Below are 18,099 nucleotides of genomic sequence, written 5' to 3'. Positions count from 1 at the left end.
GCTGAGCATTATCAGATATATCAGATTTCAGACTTGAACATGCATCTTTGTGGCATTTCCAGAAATTCTCTGATTTAATCTGGAGATTAACAATGACAGAAGAACATTTATTCTTTACTTCCTTCTCATTTTAAGACTATATGTTTATGAAGATATTCACCAACAAGATTACAGATCAAAGTATGTGAGCCAAAAAGAGTGGTCTTATGTGTGTTAGCTTCCCTGGTGGCTCAGAGGTTAAAGTGTCTGCCTCCAATGCAGGAGACCCGGGTTCGATCCCTGGGTCGGGAAGATTCCTTGGAGAAGGAACTGGTAACCCATTCCAGTATTCTTGCCTGGAGAATCCCATGGACAGAGAAGCCTGGTAGGCTACAGTCCACTGGGTCACTAAGAGTCGGACACGACTGAGCGACTTCACTTCACTTAAGTGTGTTGTTGGGCTTCCCTGGTAGCTCAGACAATAAAGAATCCACCTGCAATGCAGGAGACATGGGTTTGTAAGTCAAAAAGAGAGGTCTTACCTGTTGCCTATATAGTGACAGTTTGCCTTCAATTGGTTCATTTCTCATCATTTTCTTTTCAATCAGCTGATTGATCTGTGTGTTTATTTCATTTATCTAAAACAGTATGAAAATAAAAAAGGTTAAAACTATGGCTATGATTACCTAAATTAAGGGACATCTGGTCAATCAAAGCTTTGAATTGACAGTTGTTATTATCAGTGATTTTGATAGGAGGATCAGTCCTATTAATACCATTGATGGGTTGTTACAATTACTTTGAGACAATCTGCATTTCATGGTTCATGCTACATATTTACAGAATTGGATTAGTTACATGGATTTTACCATCCATGTCTAAATTATCCTATTCTACATGAAGTATTTAAATTATTTTGAAAGACAATTTCTAAAAATCTGAAGTTATCCCTTCACCTAGGCTGTGACTTTTCAAGTAATTAAGTGATAAAACAGATCTGGACTAACATTACCCAGGGATTTAGTACAAGGAATTTATGAATCCAGCTGAGAGTTGACTTGAATGACATCTAAAAACGCTTTCTGTTAGAATGAATGATCTGTGATTCTATAACAGCTGTCATTTATCCCGTTCATTAATCTAAACTTTTCTCAAATGTAATAAAACTGAATAAAGGCAACAGAAGCATATAGTCCTATAAGTTTTTTTTTAATTATATGACTTTCAGTATAACTATCCTTTGAAAAGACTAGAATTTTCCTGCTAATCCTATAACATTAAATTTAAGCCAAATCTGAGTTGGACAACTAATTTCTATACATAAATTAAAAGAATTATCTATTTAACTGCAGTGGCTATTAAGCCTATTAATGTCAAAATCCTTCAATCAATTTTCATATTTAATTATTATTTAAATAAATAAACACTTGATTAGTATTTTACTTTTAAGAAACAAAAATGCTATGATATTAGGTTTCAATGAACATTACAAGAAAGTTTAATAATTCCAAAGCAGGTATAAAAAGCTAATAAAAAACATTAGCTTTAAGTACAAAATTGCTATATTATTTTTGGAAATAAAAAGTAATCATTTAAAATATTTTTTAAAATTTGTCATCTAAATTATTATAAACATATAAACCTATGAGTCAACCATATGCATTAATTTATTTCTCCAAGTTACCCAGTTTCCTAATCAGTTGTGGATTAAGAAACAACATAATGTGTTATAATTTCTCATAAAGAACAATTCCTTATAAGAGCTGTCAACTCTTAGCACAGGTTAATTTCAGAGTCAAGAGCAGAACACTATAGAAGCAGTTCACATAATTTTCATGGGACTGGAGATGAGATAAAATTGGGAGCTTATAAAAAAAAGGTGATTGTTACTTACTTTAGATTCAAGTTCAAGAAGATCAGAATGGCCCATAGCAGGCTCTGAAACCACTTTTTGTAAAAAATGTAATTCTTTTTTCTTGTTCTCTAATTCTTTAGGAAATTTTTCAGTTACCATATATGAATTAAACTTTATCTCCTCCTCTAGCCTCTTCATTAAACCTATGAAAATTAAATAAGCAATTATTCAGCCCAACAGAGTAGGTACAGTGATGCTTTCTACATTTTAAAACATAAAACCTGGAGAGAGTAGGTCTGATTCTGTGACCCCATGGACTGTAGCCCACAGGCTCCTCTGTCCAAGGAATTTTCCAGGAAAGAATACTGCAGTGGGCTGCCATTACAGAACAATAAAGGATTGGCCACTGAAACTTTTTGAGGTTAATCAGAATGATAATAAAGGACAATTTACATAGAAGAATATTTAAATTACAGAAAAAGTAATATTATGATATTCCCAAATTACTATCTAATTCTTTTATACTCCACATTATGCAAAAATAACATTTACAGAGCCAAATATATTGCTGGATCATATTTTGTCTTCTATGTATTTAAGGAACCCATGAACCAAATGACAACACAAATGAAATCTAATCCAGCTTACTTCCTCTGTAAGTAATCATTTATTCTTTTTCTTTTGCAGTACTTATGCAATTTATATTTCTATTCTAATACTTCAGTAATAATAACAGTAATAATATATCGTAATTTTTAGGTTTAAACTAATGAAGACATTATTAAAGGTACAAGTTAAATTTTGAAAAAGAGAAATTATCTACATTCATAAACATTTTCAGTTTTCCACATTTGGTAGTTTTGATTTCACAAAGTATTAAGTTTACAGTTAAGTGACAACTTAAATTATATTTTTAAGATTTGATAGTTTTCTTATTCTGGCAGAGAGCACAATTGTACACATACACAGATTTTCAGTGAATAATGATTTTGTTATAAATTCCCAGCCTCAAGAGCTTTAAAAAGTTTATTTCAGATCTTTCCATTACACATCTACAAATTCTGGCTTGACTTTTTAAAACACTGGATTTCCGGTTTAAGTAATCTACGTACGTAGATTGCATAATAAATTTGGACCAAAGCCTTAAAATTATTTTTAGTTTTCCTGAGCTAACCATGTATTAATGGGTAAAAATTTATTAATGGCAAATTCATGAGTTTTCCATTCATCCCTACAATTTCCCATCTCTTTTTTTAGGGACTGGGGAATGGAAGGGAAGAGAGTGTTTCATGAATCACTATAATTAGGCAATCATTCCTATATGGTTTCCAATTAACTCTACACCCTGGCTTCTTTGGGTGTTAGATGACCAGTTTTTCCATCTTCAAGTTCTTAAAACATACCACATATAATCCAGAGATGCAAGAAATAAAGTCTAAAATGTTTTTAAAAGATTTTAAATTCTTAAATATTATTTTGCCTGTTAAAAAAGTTCCTAATTCTAGAAAATACAAACTAATCTATAGTAACAGAAAGCAGGTCAATGGTTGTCTGAGGAGGGTGAGAGGGACAGGAATGAGACATTACAAAGGAAATGCTTTACAGTGATGGATATAGCAATATTTATATTTTGATTAAGGTGATAGTTTCATCAGGGTACACATATGTCAATACTTAACAAGTGTATACTCTAAACATTTGCAGTTTATAATATATCCATTTAACCTCAGTAAAGCTGAGATAAGGTCAACATAAAAACAGTTTCTGTCACATTTTAAATCCTTCTCTTAAAAATTTTAACTTATACTTTGAAAAGTGGGCATATTTCTAAGCAGTTTTAAAAAAATTATCTTTCAAAATCCTGGTGAACATGTATATGTATGGCTGAGTCCCCTCACTGTTCACCTGAAACTACCACAACATTGTAAATTGACTATACCCCAATACAAAACAAAAAGTTCGATAAAAACATGCTGATGAGATAAATATAAGGTCACTAAGATCTCAGCAAACATTGTGATTAAAAACCCTCTGAAAACATCTTGCTGATCCTTTTACAACTGAATAAGAAGCTTCTTTTATATAACAAATCTCAGGAATATGTAGAATATAAAGATTAATTAACTTCAGTGAATGTTTTATAATATGGCTGTTACTCGGAAAAAATACAAATTACGCTGTGACACTAAAAATACTTTCATGTTATTTAAGCAAATAGAATTTTTTTGTAAGCCATTTTTTGTTACTAAAATATTTAGATGGACCTTATTAAACTAAATACCTGAAGCAATTGAACATCTGTTTAATTTACTCTTTTCCTAGTCTGCTGAATATAATCCTTAAGACTCTGCTTCCCAGAAAAATGTCAACAAAGCAGGGACTGAACTTCCTGCTCCCCATTCCCTGTCAACCCACAAAAAACACATATTGCACAAATAATACCTTATTTCAATATTTTTAGCAGTTCTTTCTTCTTTGATTCCCCTCCTACCTGTGGAAAAGATAATTTCCTTCCTATGCAGGGTTACGGTCTCTACTTCCTCCTCCCAACTATTTAACAGATTATTTACTAAATGCTTACTGTGCAAATCTGTGTGCTAAGGCCTGAAAATAGAATAATTATGACTTCGTGACTAGCCCCGAGTTTAGCTGAGTCAGTCAGGTATGCCAACAATTAACATGTTATGGTAACTGCTATAGAACATTCAATGACATACCTGGGATACAATGGGAGCACACAGGAAAGGTTGCTACCGGTTCTCACCTTTTCCTCCCAAATCTTCACATCTTCCTTGGTCTGACCGACTCCTCAGTAATGTAAACACCACTACACCACTACCGTCCCTCAATCTATGCACAGATTTCTCAATCATTCCCACACTCCCTCCCTTGCCTTCTTTTCAAAGACAAGCAGTCAGAATAAGCCTGGCCTTTTATCTCTACTTCCTCCATCATCTGCTCAGCCCACAGCATTGTTGTTTCAGTCACTGTGCTTTAGCATGGAATGTCTTCCATTCCTCCACCTCTGCAGCATTAAGTTACTCAATCACCACACCTCCAGGAAGCCATTTGACTCTGTGTGAGAGTAGCTCAGACGGTAAAGAACCTGCCTGCAATGCGGGAGACCCAGGTTCAATCCCTGGGTTGGGAAGATCCCCTGGAGGAGGGCATGGCAACCCACTCCAGTATTCTTGTCCAGAGAATTCCATGAACAGAGGAGCCTGGCGGGTAACAGTCCATGGGGTTGCAAAGAGTCGGCATGACTGAGCAACTAACAGACGTGCTGGAGTTTGGTGTGCTTTGCCTCTTTGTTTTCATCGAAGCTGGCTCCATCAGTTTATTTGTCATGCTGCATTATCATTGTCTACTGCTTGTCATTTCACCATTAGCCTGTGAGCACTTTAATAGACATAGCTTTCCTTTCTATTCCCAGTACTTAGCACAGTACTGGACATGGAGCAGATGTTCAATAAACACTGAATTAATGGACTGGTTCTGAGCCAATTATTTCTATTACTACTTAGCAATACAATTGATTTTATTATTTAGCAGAATCTACTAAACCATCTCAAGAGATGCCCCCAAAGAGAACAAATTTTATTTGTCCATTTTATTACTAAATATGTATTTCCTGACCTCAAAATTCTATTTAGTCTATAAAGCCAAAGCAAAATAAAGTCTATCTGCTCAAATAAAAAATGAAATATTACTAACACTATAAATACCTTTGGATATTCTTAGTTACCAGAATTAAACCATAATAGCATGAAATATTTAACCTAATAAAATTGAGGATAACAGACACTGGAGAAACACATGTTCAAGCTAACATTTTAAATTGTAGTAAACTGTGCTGATCAATAAGTTATTTTTCTGCTTACTAAATCTTTCAATTCTTCTACACATTGCTTTCCTTTTCAAAAATTCACTATTAATTGTAAGTTCTAAAAATTTCTTAGCAAAGATAGACTATGCAAACAAATTTTTTGTTGATATTCATTTTTTTAAACAGATTATTTTATTTATTTACCTTACAATATTGTATTGGTTTTGCCATACATTTTTAAATGTGTATAATTTAATGAATTTCTTTTGAAGATTTATCTTAATTTTTTACACTAAAGATGTGAAGGAACCTACATCAAATCCAGAGAACATATACTAAACAGTTATACTGTATACTGTACTAAGGAGTAAAAAAGCACTAAAAATTATTTTCTTTTGTCCTAAACATTCTCCTAAAAAGTGAAAACCTAGTGAATAAAGAATCAAATGATGCCAACAACTTCATGCACAGCAACTTCCAGGTATTGCTTGAATCTGAATTTATGACTGAGAGGAGTGAGAGATTTCATATGGTTAAACAACTCAGTTGTGTCCCAGGCTCCTCTGTCCATGGAATTCTCCAGACAATAATATTGGAGTGGGTAGCCACTGCCTTCTCCAGGTGATCTTCCCAATCCAGGGATCCAGGGATCCAAACTCCTGCATTACAGGCAGATTATTTACCATCTGAGCTACCAGGGAAGCCCAAGAGATTCTATGGAAAGTCATTAATTAACATGTATTAACCATACATTTTATGGGGAATACTATAGTGGTTTCTTACATATCAATTACATGTGCCATATTTCTTTGATTTTAAGATGCAATTAATTATAAGACATCAACTAAATTAACAAATACCTTGTGAAATGTATACATAAAGTGCAAGATATACCCCAACTGCAAAAACAATTAAAATGTTAAAGATCATGTGTCTAGAATCAAGGAAGTACTATATTATCTCTTTAACAGATTTACTGAGATATAATTTACCATATAGCCATAAAATTCATCTACTTAAAGCATACGCTCAATGGCTTTTAGTATATTCACAGAATTGTATGACTACCACAATCAATTTTACACCATCTCAATCAGGTTTCAAAAGAAGCCTCTATACCCACTAGCAGTCTCCTATCCCCGTCACCCACCCACCAACCAACACAGTTGTCCTCGCCTATAATTCCCCAGCCCTAGGCACTCATCATTGATTTCTGTCTCTATGTATTTGCTTATTCTGGAAATTTCATACAAATGGGGTCACATAATAAGTTGTCTTTGTTTCACTTAGGATGATTTGAGAGTTCATCCATATTGTAGCATGTATCAATACTTCATTCCTTTTATTGTTGAATAAAATTCCATTGTATGGTTATGCTATAATTTGTTTATTCATTCATCAGTTTAGGGACATTGGTATTGTTTTTATATTTGGCTATTATGAAAAGACCCTGATGCTGGCAAAGATTGAAGGCAAGAGGAGAACCAAGAGCAGCAGAGGATGAGATGGTTAGATAGCATCACTGATTCAGTGGATATGAATTTGAGCAAACTCCAGGAGAAAGTGAAGGACAGGGAAGCCTGCGTGCTGCAGTCCATAGAGCTGCAAAGAGCTGGACATGACTTTGCAACTGAACAACATTATGAACAATGTTGCTATGAACATGTGTGTACAAGTTTTTGTGTGGACATATGTTTTCAACTCTTTTGGGTAGATATCCAGGAATAAAATTGCTGAATCACATGGTAACTCTAGGTTTAACATTTCGAGGAACTGCCGAACTGTTTTCCAAAGTAGATGAATCATTTTACATTTCCACCAGCACTGTATGCAGGTTCCAATTTCTTCACAACCTTGTCAACACTTGTTATTGACTGTCTTTTTTATTATAGTCATTCTATGTATTATATATTAGAGTAGAATGTTTCCTAGAACGCTTGAAAAATATCCTCCAAGAGCTGGATATTTACATTGAAATATTTCTCCAGTACAAATGAGAATTTTTTACTGCTCTGTCAGTTTACATCATCTCCCTTCTGATGAACAAAAACCTAGGATGGTTTTAAAAATGCCTAGGATGGGTTTGGTGGTATAATCTGGGATTGCTGTTCAGTCGCTCAGTCATGTCCAACTCTTTGCAGCCCCATGGACCGCAGCACGCCAGGCTTCCCTGTCCTTCACTATCTCCCAGAGTTTGCTCAAACTCATGTTCATTAAGTCAATGATGCCGTCCACCCATTTCATCCTCTGTTGCCCCCTTCTTCTCCTGCCATCCATCCTCTATATAAAGCTAATGTGATAACAGAGCCAGAGATACCCATTTCATTGGCACAACCCAAAATATGAAAAGCACTCAGTTTTAAGGCTCTAGCATTTTATTCTTTTTCTTTATAGCCCTGGCTATAAAATGATATTTACACTTTTTCTGTCCAACTTTTTCATAGCATCCATTCTAAGTATTTTATACATTCACACACCAGAGAGCCTCCCTCCACCATGGTTTCCACTACCTTCACTCTCTGACAAAACACTGAAAGGGAATTAAAAGACCCTAGGTGAACACTTAAGGGTGTCTTCACCAGGCTGTCCCTTACTAGCTAGGAAATGATGCCCCAAAATGCTGACCTATCGCTTGAGAATAATCAATTCCCATTAGTAAGGAAGACTACTGATTCAAACTAATATTCTCACTAATATGATCACCTATATCATACAGTAATTTCCACTTACTTTCAGGTGTCGCATCTGCTGCTGCATGTCGCATACTTTTCAGCTGGTTTTGTATTCTTTGCAGTCTCTGCACTGCATGAAATAGCTTTAAAATACAATTACATCTATTACTTGCTTATTCTGCTGAAACCTACCATTTATATAGACAAGCAATGAAAAATACAAGTTCTACATAATTCTTATAAAGAAAATAAATAATAACTAAGAAATTACTAAGCTAAGCCAAAAATGTAACTGGTTTGCTCAATACATTTTCAAGTAAAACTTAAAAAGCTTTCGGAAATGTTTTATTTAGTTATTTGTTGAATTTGGTGATCAAGGAAAAATGCATGTTAAAGAAATATTTGTACTAGGCTTTTCTGTTAAAACATGGTTTTCTCAATTCCAAGGAATGCTAACATTCTCAGAAATGATGTTTGAGAATCAGAAAGTGAAGCTAAGTAACCATTCAGGACACAGGCAAATGCAGCTTACTGCACTAATATTATGATGCCAAGCCAAGATCCAGAAGAGCCAAAAACCTAAACTGCCCATTTAGTAGGAAATGAAGCTGATTTGAAATATCATTCTAATACACAAGTCCACTCAGTTTTAAGATAGATTTTTAATAAAATAAAATAAATACTTTCTGGCCAAATTATTTTTTTCTTTAAGGCAAAATCTAAAAATGTGGAGTATATGTGATTTTGAGTCTTTTCATGATTTGCTTATTTGCCACTGGAGGAAAACATAAAAAATACCATGATTCATGGAATAAAATAGACATTCTCATACAGTCTGAATCTTAAGACACCCTTTAGGGCTGCCGTCTATGGGGTCGCACAGAGTCGGACACGACTGAAGTGACCCAGCAGCAGAGATTCTAGAAGTTCTATTAACAGTTAATCTTACTGCTTAACATTACAATGGATATTCTGTAATGCTGGAACAACATGAGTTAAGCACAGCCCAAGAGATAGTGCATAGATACGCATGAAGAATAGAAACCCAAAAGATGGTTTTGTTTTTGCTGTTGGTACTGTGCAATACTCTTAAAAAGAGTATTTCATCATGTTAACAAAGGGAAACAGGAACGTCCTCAATTCTAAAAATCTTCCTCTTAACACTTGAATGATCAGAAGGAACTATTTCTTTCATCATGACAATATAAACTTTTATGTGGGTACCTGATTTTTTTGTTCCTGTTTCTGTTGTGCAAGAAATTCTTCTCTCTCTTTCTCAACTCGAAGTTGCCTTGCTATTTTCAGCATCCTCTGATGATTCTGAACTGTCTCCACCTACAGTAAGGGAATAAGTAGTATATGTTACTGTCAGATTTAAGAGAGACATTAGCATGTCATGTGACTCAGACATTCACTTATCATTTCCTTTTGGTAAACAGCATTCCCTAGAGATGACACTAAAGTTTCAAACTCCAGGTCCTTGAAAGCTTTGGGCTACTGCCTAGGGAGATTCCCTTTCCATTCATGTTATTTGACTCCCTCTTCAGATGTACACTTATGCCTTGCTTAATCTTTACTTGCAATTCCTAATTCTTTGCAAGTTCTTGGGACTGAGGGTCAAAGTTTTACAGTGCTAATTCTTGCCTTACCCTTTTCTTCAAACGTTCAACTCTCTTAATAAGCTGATCCTTTTCTTCCTCCATTGCACTGATATCCTAAAAAGCAGTCAAGAAGACATTATAAGAAAAAATATTCTTTGTCTGTAGAATTCAGATAAGGTTTTTATATGATTACACATTTAGCACTTCCATCACTTATAACCAGAGCAGTAAGAAACAAAGATCCTCTTTTGGAAGAAGTGCATTTCTATTTACCACCTGCCCTTCCTCTCCAGGGTTCTTTATGCAGAGTAATTTATTTGGTAGCTTGGTATTCATTTAGAAAAGCAACAGGTTATAAAATAGTAAGGTGAAGCTGCCAACCAGCCCATTTGTGTTCTAATTCCAATATGGACACACGGTTTGTCAAAAACCTTTTATAATGGATAGTGTGCAGGTCTAAAATCATGAGCAACAGCTGCTGACGTCCCATGTGCTCTGTTAAACACCAGACTTTATATTCTGTCAGTTTTCCAGGGAAATTATTTTTAAGGCTATGGTGTTTTCAATATATAAATTTGTGTCTGGTTTTGTCAATTAACCAATTCCCTTTCTAAAAATAAAAGATTTCAAAAAAAAAAAATTCCACCAGCTCCACAATATTTTCTAGTGAAAACAAAACAAGCAAAAAAATCCTTGCTAAACCCCAAAAACTAACAGGCTAACTCTCACAGTAATAGTGAAAGGAAAAATACACATGGTGGTCAGGATTGCCAGGATCTGGGGAAACAGGGACTGTTACTATCGGTGATATTGCACTGAAGAATAATTTCAAAAGTCTTAAAATAAATGTACATACCTTGTGGATCAGTAATTTTACCCATGGGAATCTATAAGGATTCTCATAGATGCTAATTATATCTAAAATTTGGAAATGACCCAAATGTCTAAGGACTACTAAGTGAATTATGGCACAACACAATGAAAGTTACTAAAAATTATTCAGAAAAATGTTGGATAACATGAGAAGAAGTCATGATACGGCATTACTTGAAAGCAGACTATGACATTTATATATAATACAATACCAAGAAAAAAGTTTACATATAGTCACTAAAATCGCAGTAAAAGTTACCACAAGACCAAGAGATTTTAAGTGAATTAGTTTCTATTTTTTGCTTAATCGTATTTCCTTACAAAGAATATATTCAAAAACACTCTGGTAATAATTAATAAAATTAAAATCACAGACTCTAGGTTATTTTATCATTTCTGGTTACTCACATGGCATAATGGAGGAACAGTAGATGGGTATCTATCACCCTTATTCCATACTTCGTGATAAGTATCTACTTATGGGTCTTTCTTTTCTATTAGATGTGACCTCATCTTTCATTTCTAATACAGTCAATAAACTCTTACTGGAGACATACTACATGCAGGGGACTGGGGATATTGTGGTAAATAAGATATATAGACATGGTCCTCGCCCTCACAGAGTTTAAAATGTCTGGGAAGACAGACATTAAAATAATTGTAAGTACAATGAGTGTTATAAAACAAAAAGAATTGGGGTGAACTAATCCATCTAGAGAATCAGGGAAGGGCCTCCCTGAGGAAGCAACTTCTAATGATTCTTGTTTGAGAAGATAAAGATGTTATTTCTAAAAATATAAAATTCAAGAAAGCGAGAATTAGCAATTTTCTAGAGAAAGAACTTATATGTCTGGTGAGCGTACAAAAATATTTTTTGGAGAACACTAAATAACATGCATCAAGAAAGACATAAAAATCCTCATATGCTTTCTACTTCTAGAAATTTATTCTGAGGAAATAATCACAGATAGCCCAAAATAAATTTATGTAGAAGATAAATTATAGCATTATCTATAATAGCAAATTATGAAAACAAAACACCAAAAACTGTAAAACTATCCATACCATAGAATACTATTTACTCATTGAAAATCACATTGTAGAAAGATAACAATGGGAATATATTCACAATTCACATGCACAAAAAATGCAATGATTAAAAAAACAAGATACAAATAATTATGTATAGTGTGATCCCAAATACATACATACATACATACACACACACACACAAAATCCAAAAGGATATAGTGCAACAAATGTTAACAATTAGATTTTTTTCCTTCTATTTTTCTTTCTTCTATGACACAGACTTCATATATATATGTGTGTGTGTGTTTGTATACACATATATATTAGATAAAGACCCAAAACATAATTACTTTTAATCCATGGCAGTGATCTATACGGGCTTCCCTGGTGGCTCAGTGGTAAAGAATCTGCCTGCCAATTCAGGAGACTTGGGTTTGATCTGTGGATTGGGAAGATCCCCAGGAAGAGGACATGGTAATCCACTCTAGTATTCTTGCCTGGGAAATCCGATGGACAGAGGAGCCTGGTGGGCTCTGGTCCATGGGGTTGCAAAAAGGTCGGACATGACTTAGTGACTGAACAACAACAAAGTGCTCTATATAACAATAGTATATAATATATATATATAATATATATATATAGTATATAATAACATAAGAATTAACTACGAATTAACCCTGGCCTCATTAATTTCTTCGGTAAAGAATCAGCAAAGAATCAGCAAAGGTCCTACAAAAGAAAATTTGCCATTTGCTATCATTAGTTTCTATAGTCTTAAGACATTCTGAATTTAATTCAAATCCCCACCAAAATCATTATTGTTTTTTCTTTACCCTTCTTATTTCTGCTGTAGAAAATCCGGATATCTTGAGCTGCTCACATTCTTTATGCAAAGTTTTAAAGGCTTCCATCAAATCTTCATACTAAAAGAACAAGTTAAAAAATTATAAACTGACTAGATCCAGTAGGTTTCCTTAATCAGGTCATCTACTAACTTATAGTTATTATTTAATCAGTATATAACACCATTAAAATATATCCTTAAATATTCATACGGGACACAAAAATTTTGGTGTATATAATCTGGCCTCTAAAGACTTCCCTGATTACTTTCCTAACCAACACTCCATATGCCAGCTATGTCGACCTTCTTTATTTTTTTTTTTTTTTGAAGTTTTGAAAACTTTTATTTTATATACAAAGAGCTAGTATTATTTCCACCTAAGGTTGATGTGCTGGATGAGCCATCTAAGGAAGTTTGGTTAGTCCAACTTAATGAAGCCGATGTCCTTCTCATACTGGTGGAAACACTGGCGGCACATATTGAGGCCGTATTTCCGGATCAGACCATGCCGGTTTGAGCAGACCCGGCAAGAGCGAGAACCCTGGCCGAACTTTCTCGGATGGCTCCAGTAGAGCTGCTGGTGACCCATGTTGCCTTCTCGGCTGCAATGAAGTAAAAGGGCTTGACCTTCTTTAAATTCCTGGTATAGTCCACTTTCACTTTACACATCCTATTCCATCCACATCACTTTACACACCCTATTCCGTCTGAGAACAACACTCTATGACTCCCTCATCCCTTTCCTGGATAACTTACTCATCCTTCAGATCTCAGTATCCCCAAAGAAGCCTTCTTTAGCCCTGTACCTATTCTATACGAGTACCATGATATCAGAGTAAATATCATATAAACTTGTAATTGCTAGTTACTTATCTGATCTGACTGTGGCTCAGATCATGAACTCCTTATTCAGACTTAAATTGAAGAAAGTAGGGAAAACCACTAGATCATTCAAGTATGACCTAAATCAAATTCCTTATGATTATACAGTGGAGGGGTATCTTCCCTGGTGGCTCAGAGGATAAAGCATCTGCCTGCAATGCAGGAGACCCGGGTTCGATCCCTGGGTTGAAAGATTCCCTGGAAAAGGAAATGGCAACCCACTCCAGTATTCTTGCCTGGAGAATCCCATGGAAAGAGGAGCCTGGCAGGCTACAGTCCACGGGGTCGCAAAGAGTCAGACACGACTGAGCAACTTCACTTCATTTTACTTCACTTCATACAGTGGAAGTGAGAAATAGATTTAAGGGACTAGATCTGATAGATAGAGTGCCTGATGAACTATGGATGGAGGTTCGTGACATTGTATAGGAGACAGTGATCAAGACCATCCCCATGGAAAAGAAATGCAAAAAGACAAAATGCTGTCAGGGGAGGCCTTACAAATAGCTGTGAAAAGAAGAGAAGCAAAAAGCAAAGCAGAAAAGGAAAGATATAAGCATCTGAATGCAGAGTTCCAAAGAGTAGCAAGGAGAGATAAGAAAGCCTTCCTCAGTGATCAATGCAAAGAAATAGAGGAAAACAACAGAATGGAAAAGACTAGAGATCTCTTCAAGAAAATTAGAGATACCAAGGGAACATTTCATGCAAAGATGGGCTCAATAAAGGACAGAAATGGTATGGACCTAACAGAAGCAGAAGATATTAAAAAGAGGTGGCAAGAATACACAGAAGAACTGTACAAAAAAGAGCTTCATGACCCAGATAATCACAATGGTGTGATCACTCACCTAGAGCCAGACATCCTGGAATGTGAAGTCAAGTGGGCCTTAGAAAGCATCACTACAAACAAAGCTAGTGGAGGTGATGGAATTCCAATTGAGCTATTTCAGATCCTGAAAGATGATGCTGTGACAGTGCTGCACTCAATATGCCAGCAAATTTGGAACTCAGCAGTGGCCACAGGACTGGAAAAGGTCAGTTTCATTCCAATCCCAAAGAAAGGCAATGCCAAAGAATGCTCAAACTACCACACAATTGCACTCATCTCACACACTAGTAAAGTAATGCTCAAAATTCTCCAAGCCACGCTTCAGCAATGTGTGAACCGTGAACTTCCAGATGTTCAAGCTGGTTTTAGAAAAGGCAGAGGAACCAGAGACCAAATTGCCAACATCTGCTGGATCATGGAGAAAACAAGAGAGTTCCAGAAAAACATCTATTTCTGCTTTATTGACTATGCCAAAGCCTTTGACTGTGTGGATCACAATAAACTGTGGAAAATTCTGAAACAGATGGGAATACCAGACTACCTGACCTGCCTCTTGAGAAACCTATATGCAGGTCAAGAAGCAACAGTTAGAACAGGACATGGAACAACAGACTGGTTCCAAATAGGAAAAGGAGTATGTCAAGGCTGTATATTGTCACCCTGCTTATTTAACTTCTATACAGAGTACATCATGAGAAACGCTGGGCTGGAAGAAGCACAAGCTGGAATCAAGATTTCCGGGAGAAATATCAATAACCTCAGATATGCAGATGACACCACCCTTATGGCAGAAAGTGATGAGGAACTAAAGGGCCTCTTGATGAAGGTGAAAGAGGAGAGTGAAAAAGTTGGCTTAAAGCTCAACATTCAGAAAACTAAGATCATGGCATCTGGTCCCATCACTTCATGGGAAATGGATGGGGAAGCAGTGGAAACAGTGGCTGACTTTATGTTTTGGGCCTCCAAAATCACTGCAGATGGTGATTGCAGCCATGAAATTAAAAGACGCTTACTCCTTGGAAGGAAAGTTATGACCAACCTAGATAGCATATTCAAAAGCAGAGACATTACTTTGCCAACAAAGGTCCGTCTGGTCAAGGCTATGGTTTTTCCAGTGGTCATGTATGGATGTGAGAGTTGGACTGTGAAGAAAGCTGAGTGTCAAGGAATTGATGCTTTTGAACTGTGGTGTTGAAGAAGACTCTTGAGAGTTCCTTGGACTGCAAGGAGATCCAACCAGTCCATTCTGAAGGAGATCAGTCCTGGGTGTTCCTTGGAAGGACTGATGATAAAGCTGAAACTCCAATATTTTGGCCACCTCATGTGAAGAGTTGACTCATTGGAAAAGACCCTGATGCTGGAAGGGATTGGGGGCAGGAGGAGAAGGGGACAACAGAGGATGAGATGGCTGGATGGCATCACCAACTCGATGGACGTGAATTTGGGTGAACTCCGGGAGTTGGTGATGGACAGGGAGGCCTGGCATGCTGCGATTCACGGGGTCACAAAGAGTTGGACACAACTGAGCGACTGAACTATCTGTCTCCACCTTTGGACACTGACAGTCAGGAGGATAAGAATCATATTACTTGTGGAGGCTTTTGTATCCCTAGGGCCTAGCATCGTACTTAACCAATACAGGTGTTCAATAAAAAAGCAGTTAAAGGAATGAAAAAAGTCACAACTCTTACCCCCAAATTTTTTAAAATAGGTTTTTTTGTGGATAGTGACAGAAAATTAATATTTTTTCTTGACATATATTCTGCAAGTCTATAAATCAATCGTTCTAAAACTCTTCATTTAGAAAGGCAATGTGAATTTTTTATTAGGTCCTCCGCTAAAAGACTGGCTAAACATGTAAATCATTTCATACATACACTTCAAACATGCTTCAAGAACAAATATGACTTTAGTATTATTAATTCTTCCATTAATAATTAGTTTGCCATGGTTGATAAAAACTGTTAATAAACTTCCTTCAGAGGAATTAGTTTCTATCAGATTTATTGATAGGGGAGGGTAGGGAGGAGAAAATAGTTCATGTGTACACTCTCTACTGCTTACATTGTGTAAAGCCTTCAAAGGCAGGGGCTGCAATGGTGCTGTGCTTTCTCAAGGCGTCTACTGTATTATTTGACGTAATTATTTGCATAAACCTTTCAACCCTTGAAATGTCTTAAGAGATCAATACTGACTCTATTTTGAGTTACTGTCATGGCTACCCAAAATAACAAAATACATGGATAAAAAACATTTAGTAGATTGTTTCAACTCAACCAAATTTTGAGCCATATCATACAGAAGCAACCCTACAAAATTCTGGAGGAAAACAAAGATGGATAAGACATGACACCTGTCCTTAGAGATCTCATAAATCTACTGGGAGAGACAGATTGACAAACTATTAAAATTCACAACAAACTGGCACAAATTGGTCTAAAGACCTACTATAAAACAAAAGTACAAATGCTAAAGAGAAGCAAATTTTTTCTTTTAAATCTCAAGCCTAAATTCTCTAACTTCCATAGTCTGTTTCCATAGAGTGGTTTAGACAGTCTTCAATCAGCAACATGCTTTGAAATCCCAGGACCAGGAGCCTGACCAGCCAAAATCCTGTATAGTGAAGAGCTTTAACGTCTTAAGGCCAGAAACCCAATATCACATCAACACTCTGGTGAGGAAAGTACACTGAAATTGCAAATTCCCGGTTCTTTCTCTACCTTTTGCCTGATTAGGACATCCTTTGAGATCATAACCCCGGCTTCTTTGCCTACACACAATTTTTGAAGGTGCTCACAAGTCCCAATTCACCTGGTATAGTGCCAATTTATACCTTTTGCTCTGGTGTAATTATTATGATTTGGATGACAAATTACATATCACCTAAATAATTAACAAAGTATTCTGCAGTTCCAAGCCCAGGATCCTATCTACCCACAATTTTTTTTTTTTTTAAATCCATGTGTTTATTCATTCAAGGACATTTTAAAATTTTAGTTAAACTTTTGAGGTAATGGCAGATTCAGTTGTAAGAAACAGTACAAAGAAAGTCCACATGCCCTTTATTGAACCCCCACCCTCATGGTACTGAGTTGGTCAAAAAGTTCATTTAACTATGCACAATTCCTAAGTAATAAATTATTCTAAAATCCTAATTTCAGGATTTTTTCTATCCACATGCTCTATCACCAAAAAGGTACTGGTGTTCAGAAGTCAATATTTTCATAGAGTAATTACAGGTGAAAATTATTGATAATAATTTATCCTTTTGGATAATACTATATCCAATGGAAATACAGAAACAGCAAATAAACTAAAGTGAGATCAATATATATTTGAAACCTTGAAAGTCATTACATATAGCTTAAAAATACCATTTATATATTGTATACCTGTTTATTGGTATCAGCCACGGTTTCATCCTGGAGAAACTCACTTGGTACCTCAAGTTTTATTAAAAAACGAGCTAAATATGCTCTTTTCTTCAGTTCATTAGTTCTCTGAAGAAGCCAGTGGAGCACTGGGTAAATTACAGGTTTACTTCCAATCACCAGACCCTGACGAAAGGTACTCCTATAAAAAGAAAATACACACACACACACACACACACAGAGGCTTATAAGTAAACCTTGAAAAGAGTTAACATTTGCTCAAATCCAATTTACACTTTTCCTTGACTATTTTAAAAAGATAAAACCAAGGCTAT

The 18,099-nt window shown here is 35.6% G+C and overlaps 2 protein-coding genes and 1 non-coding gene across 9 annotated transcripts in view; 1 reads left to right on the top strand and 2 right to left on the bottom strand.

Moving 5' to 3' along the window:
- Positions 1–18,099, bottom strand: part of IFT81 (intraflagellar transport 81) — a 233,802-nt gene that overhangs the window by 88,262 nt on the left and 127,441 nt on the right. For all 7 annotated transcript variants that reach the window (XR_009730193.1, XM_061383816.1, XM_061383819.1 and 4 more), the window contains exons 6-12: positions 17,786–17,966; positions 12,672–12,761; positions 9,982–10,047; positions 9,557–9,667; positions 8,391–8,475; positions 1,874–2,037; positions 522–617 (exon numbers count right to left, since the gene is read on the bottom strand). Coding sequence is in view for 6 of the 7 variants with exons in the window: in XM_061383816.1 (XP_061239800.1) it covers positions 522–617; positions 1,874–2,037; positions 8,391–8,475; positions 9,557–9,667; positions 9,982–10,047; positions 12,672–12,761; positions 17,786–17,966 (793 nt within the window). In the remaining variant the exon portion in view is untranslated. The remainder of the gene's footprint in view (positions 1–521; positions 618–1,873; positions 2,038–8,390; positions 8,476–9,556; positions 9,668–9,981; positions 10,048–12,671; positions 12,762–17,785; positions 17,967–18,099) is intronic.
- Positions 220–291, top strand: TRNAW-CCA (transfer RNA tryptophan (anticodon CCA)). The gene has a single exon. It is a non-coding gene; the product is annotated as a tRNA-Trp (tRNA).
- Positions 12,987–13,322, bottom strand: LOC133228417 (small ribosomal subunit protein uS14-like). The gene has a single exon (XM_061383849.1). The coding sequence runs from the start codon at positions 13,269–13,271 to the stop codon at positions 13,101–13,103; it is 171 nt and encodes a 56-aa protein (XP_061239833.1). The 5' UTR covers positions 13,272–13,322; the 3' UTR covers positions 12,987–13,100.

This window comes from Bos javanicus, chromosome 17 (assembly GCF_032452875.1).
Source record: "Bos javanicus breed banteng chromosome 17, ARS-OSU_banteng_1.0, whole genome shotgun sequence".
NCBI classification, from domain to species: domain Eukaryota; kingdom Metazoa; phylum Chordata; class Mammalia; order Artiodactyla; family Bovidae; genus Bos; species Bos javanicus.
This window is presented reverse-complemented; position numbering and strand designations above follow the sequence as displayed.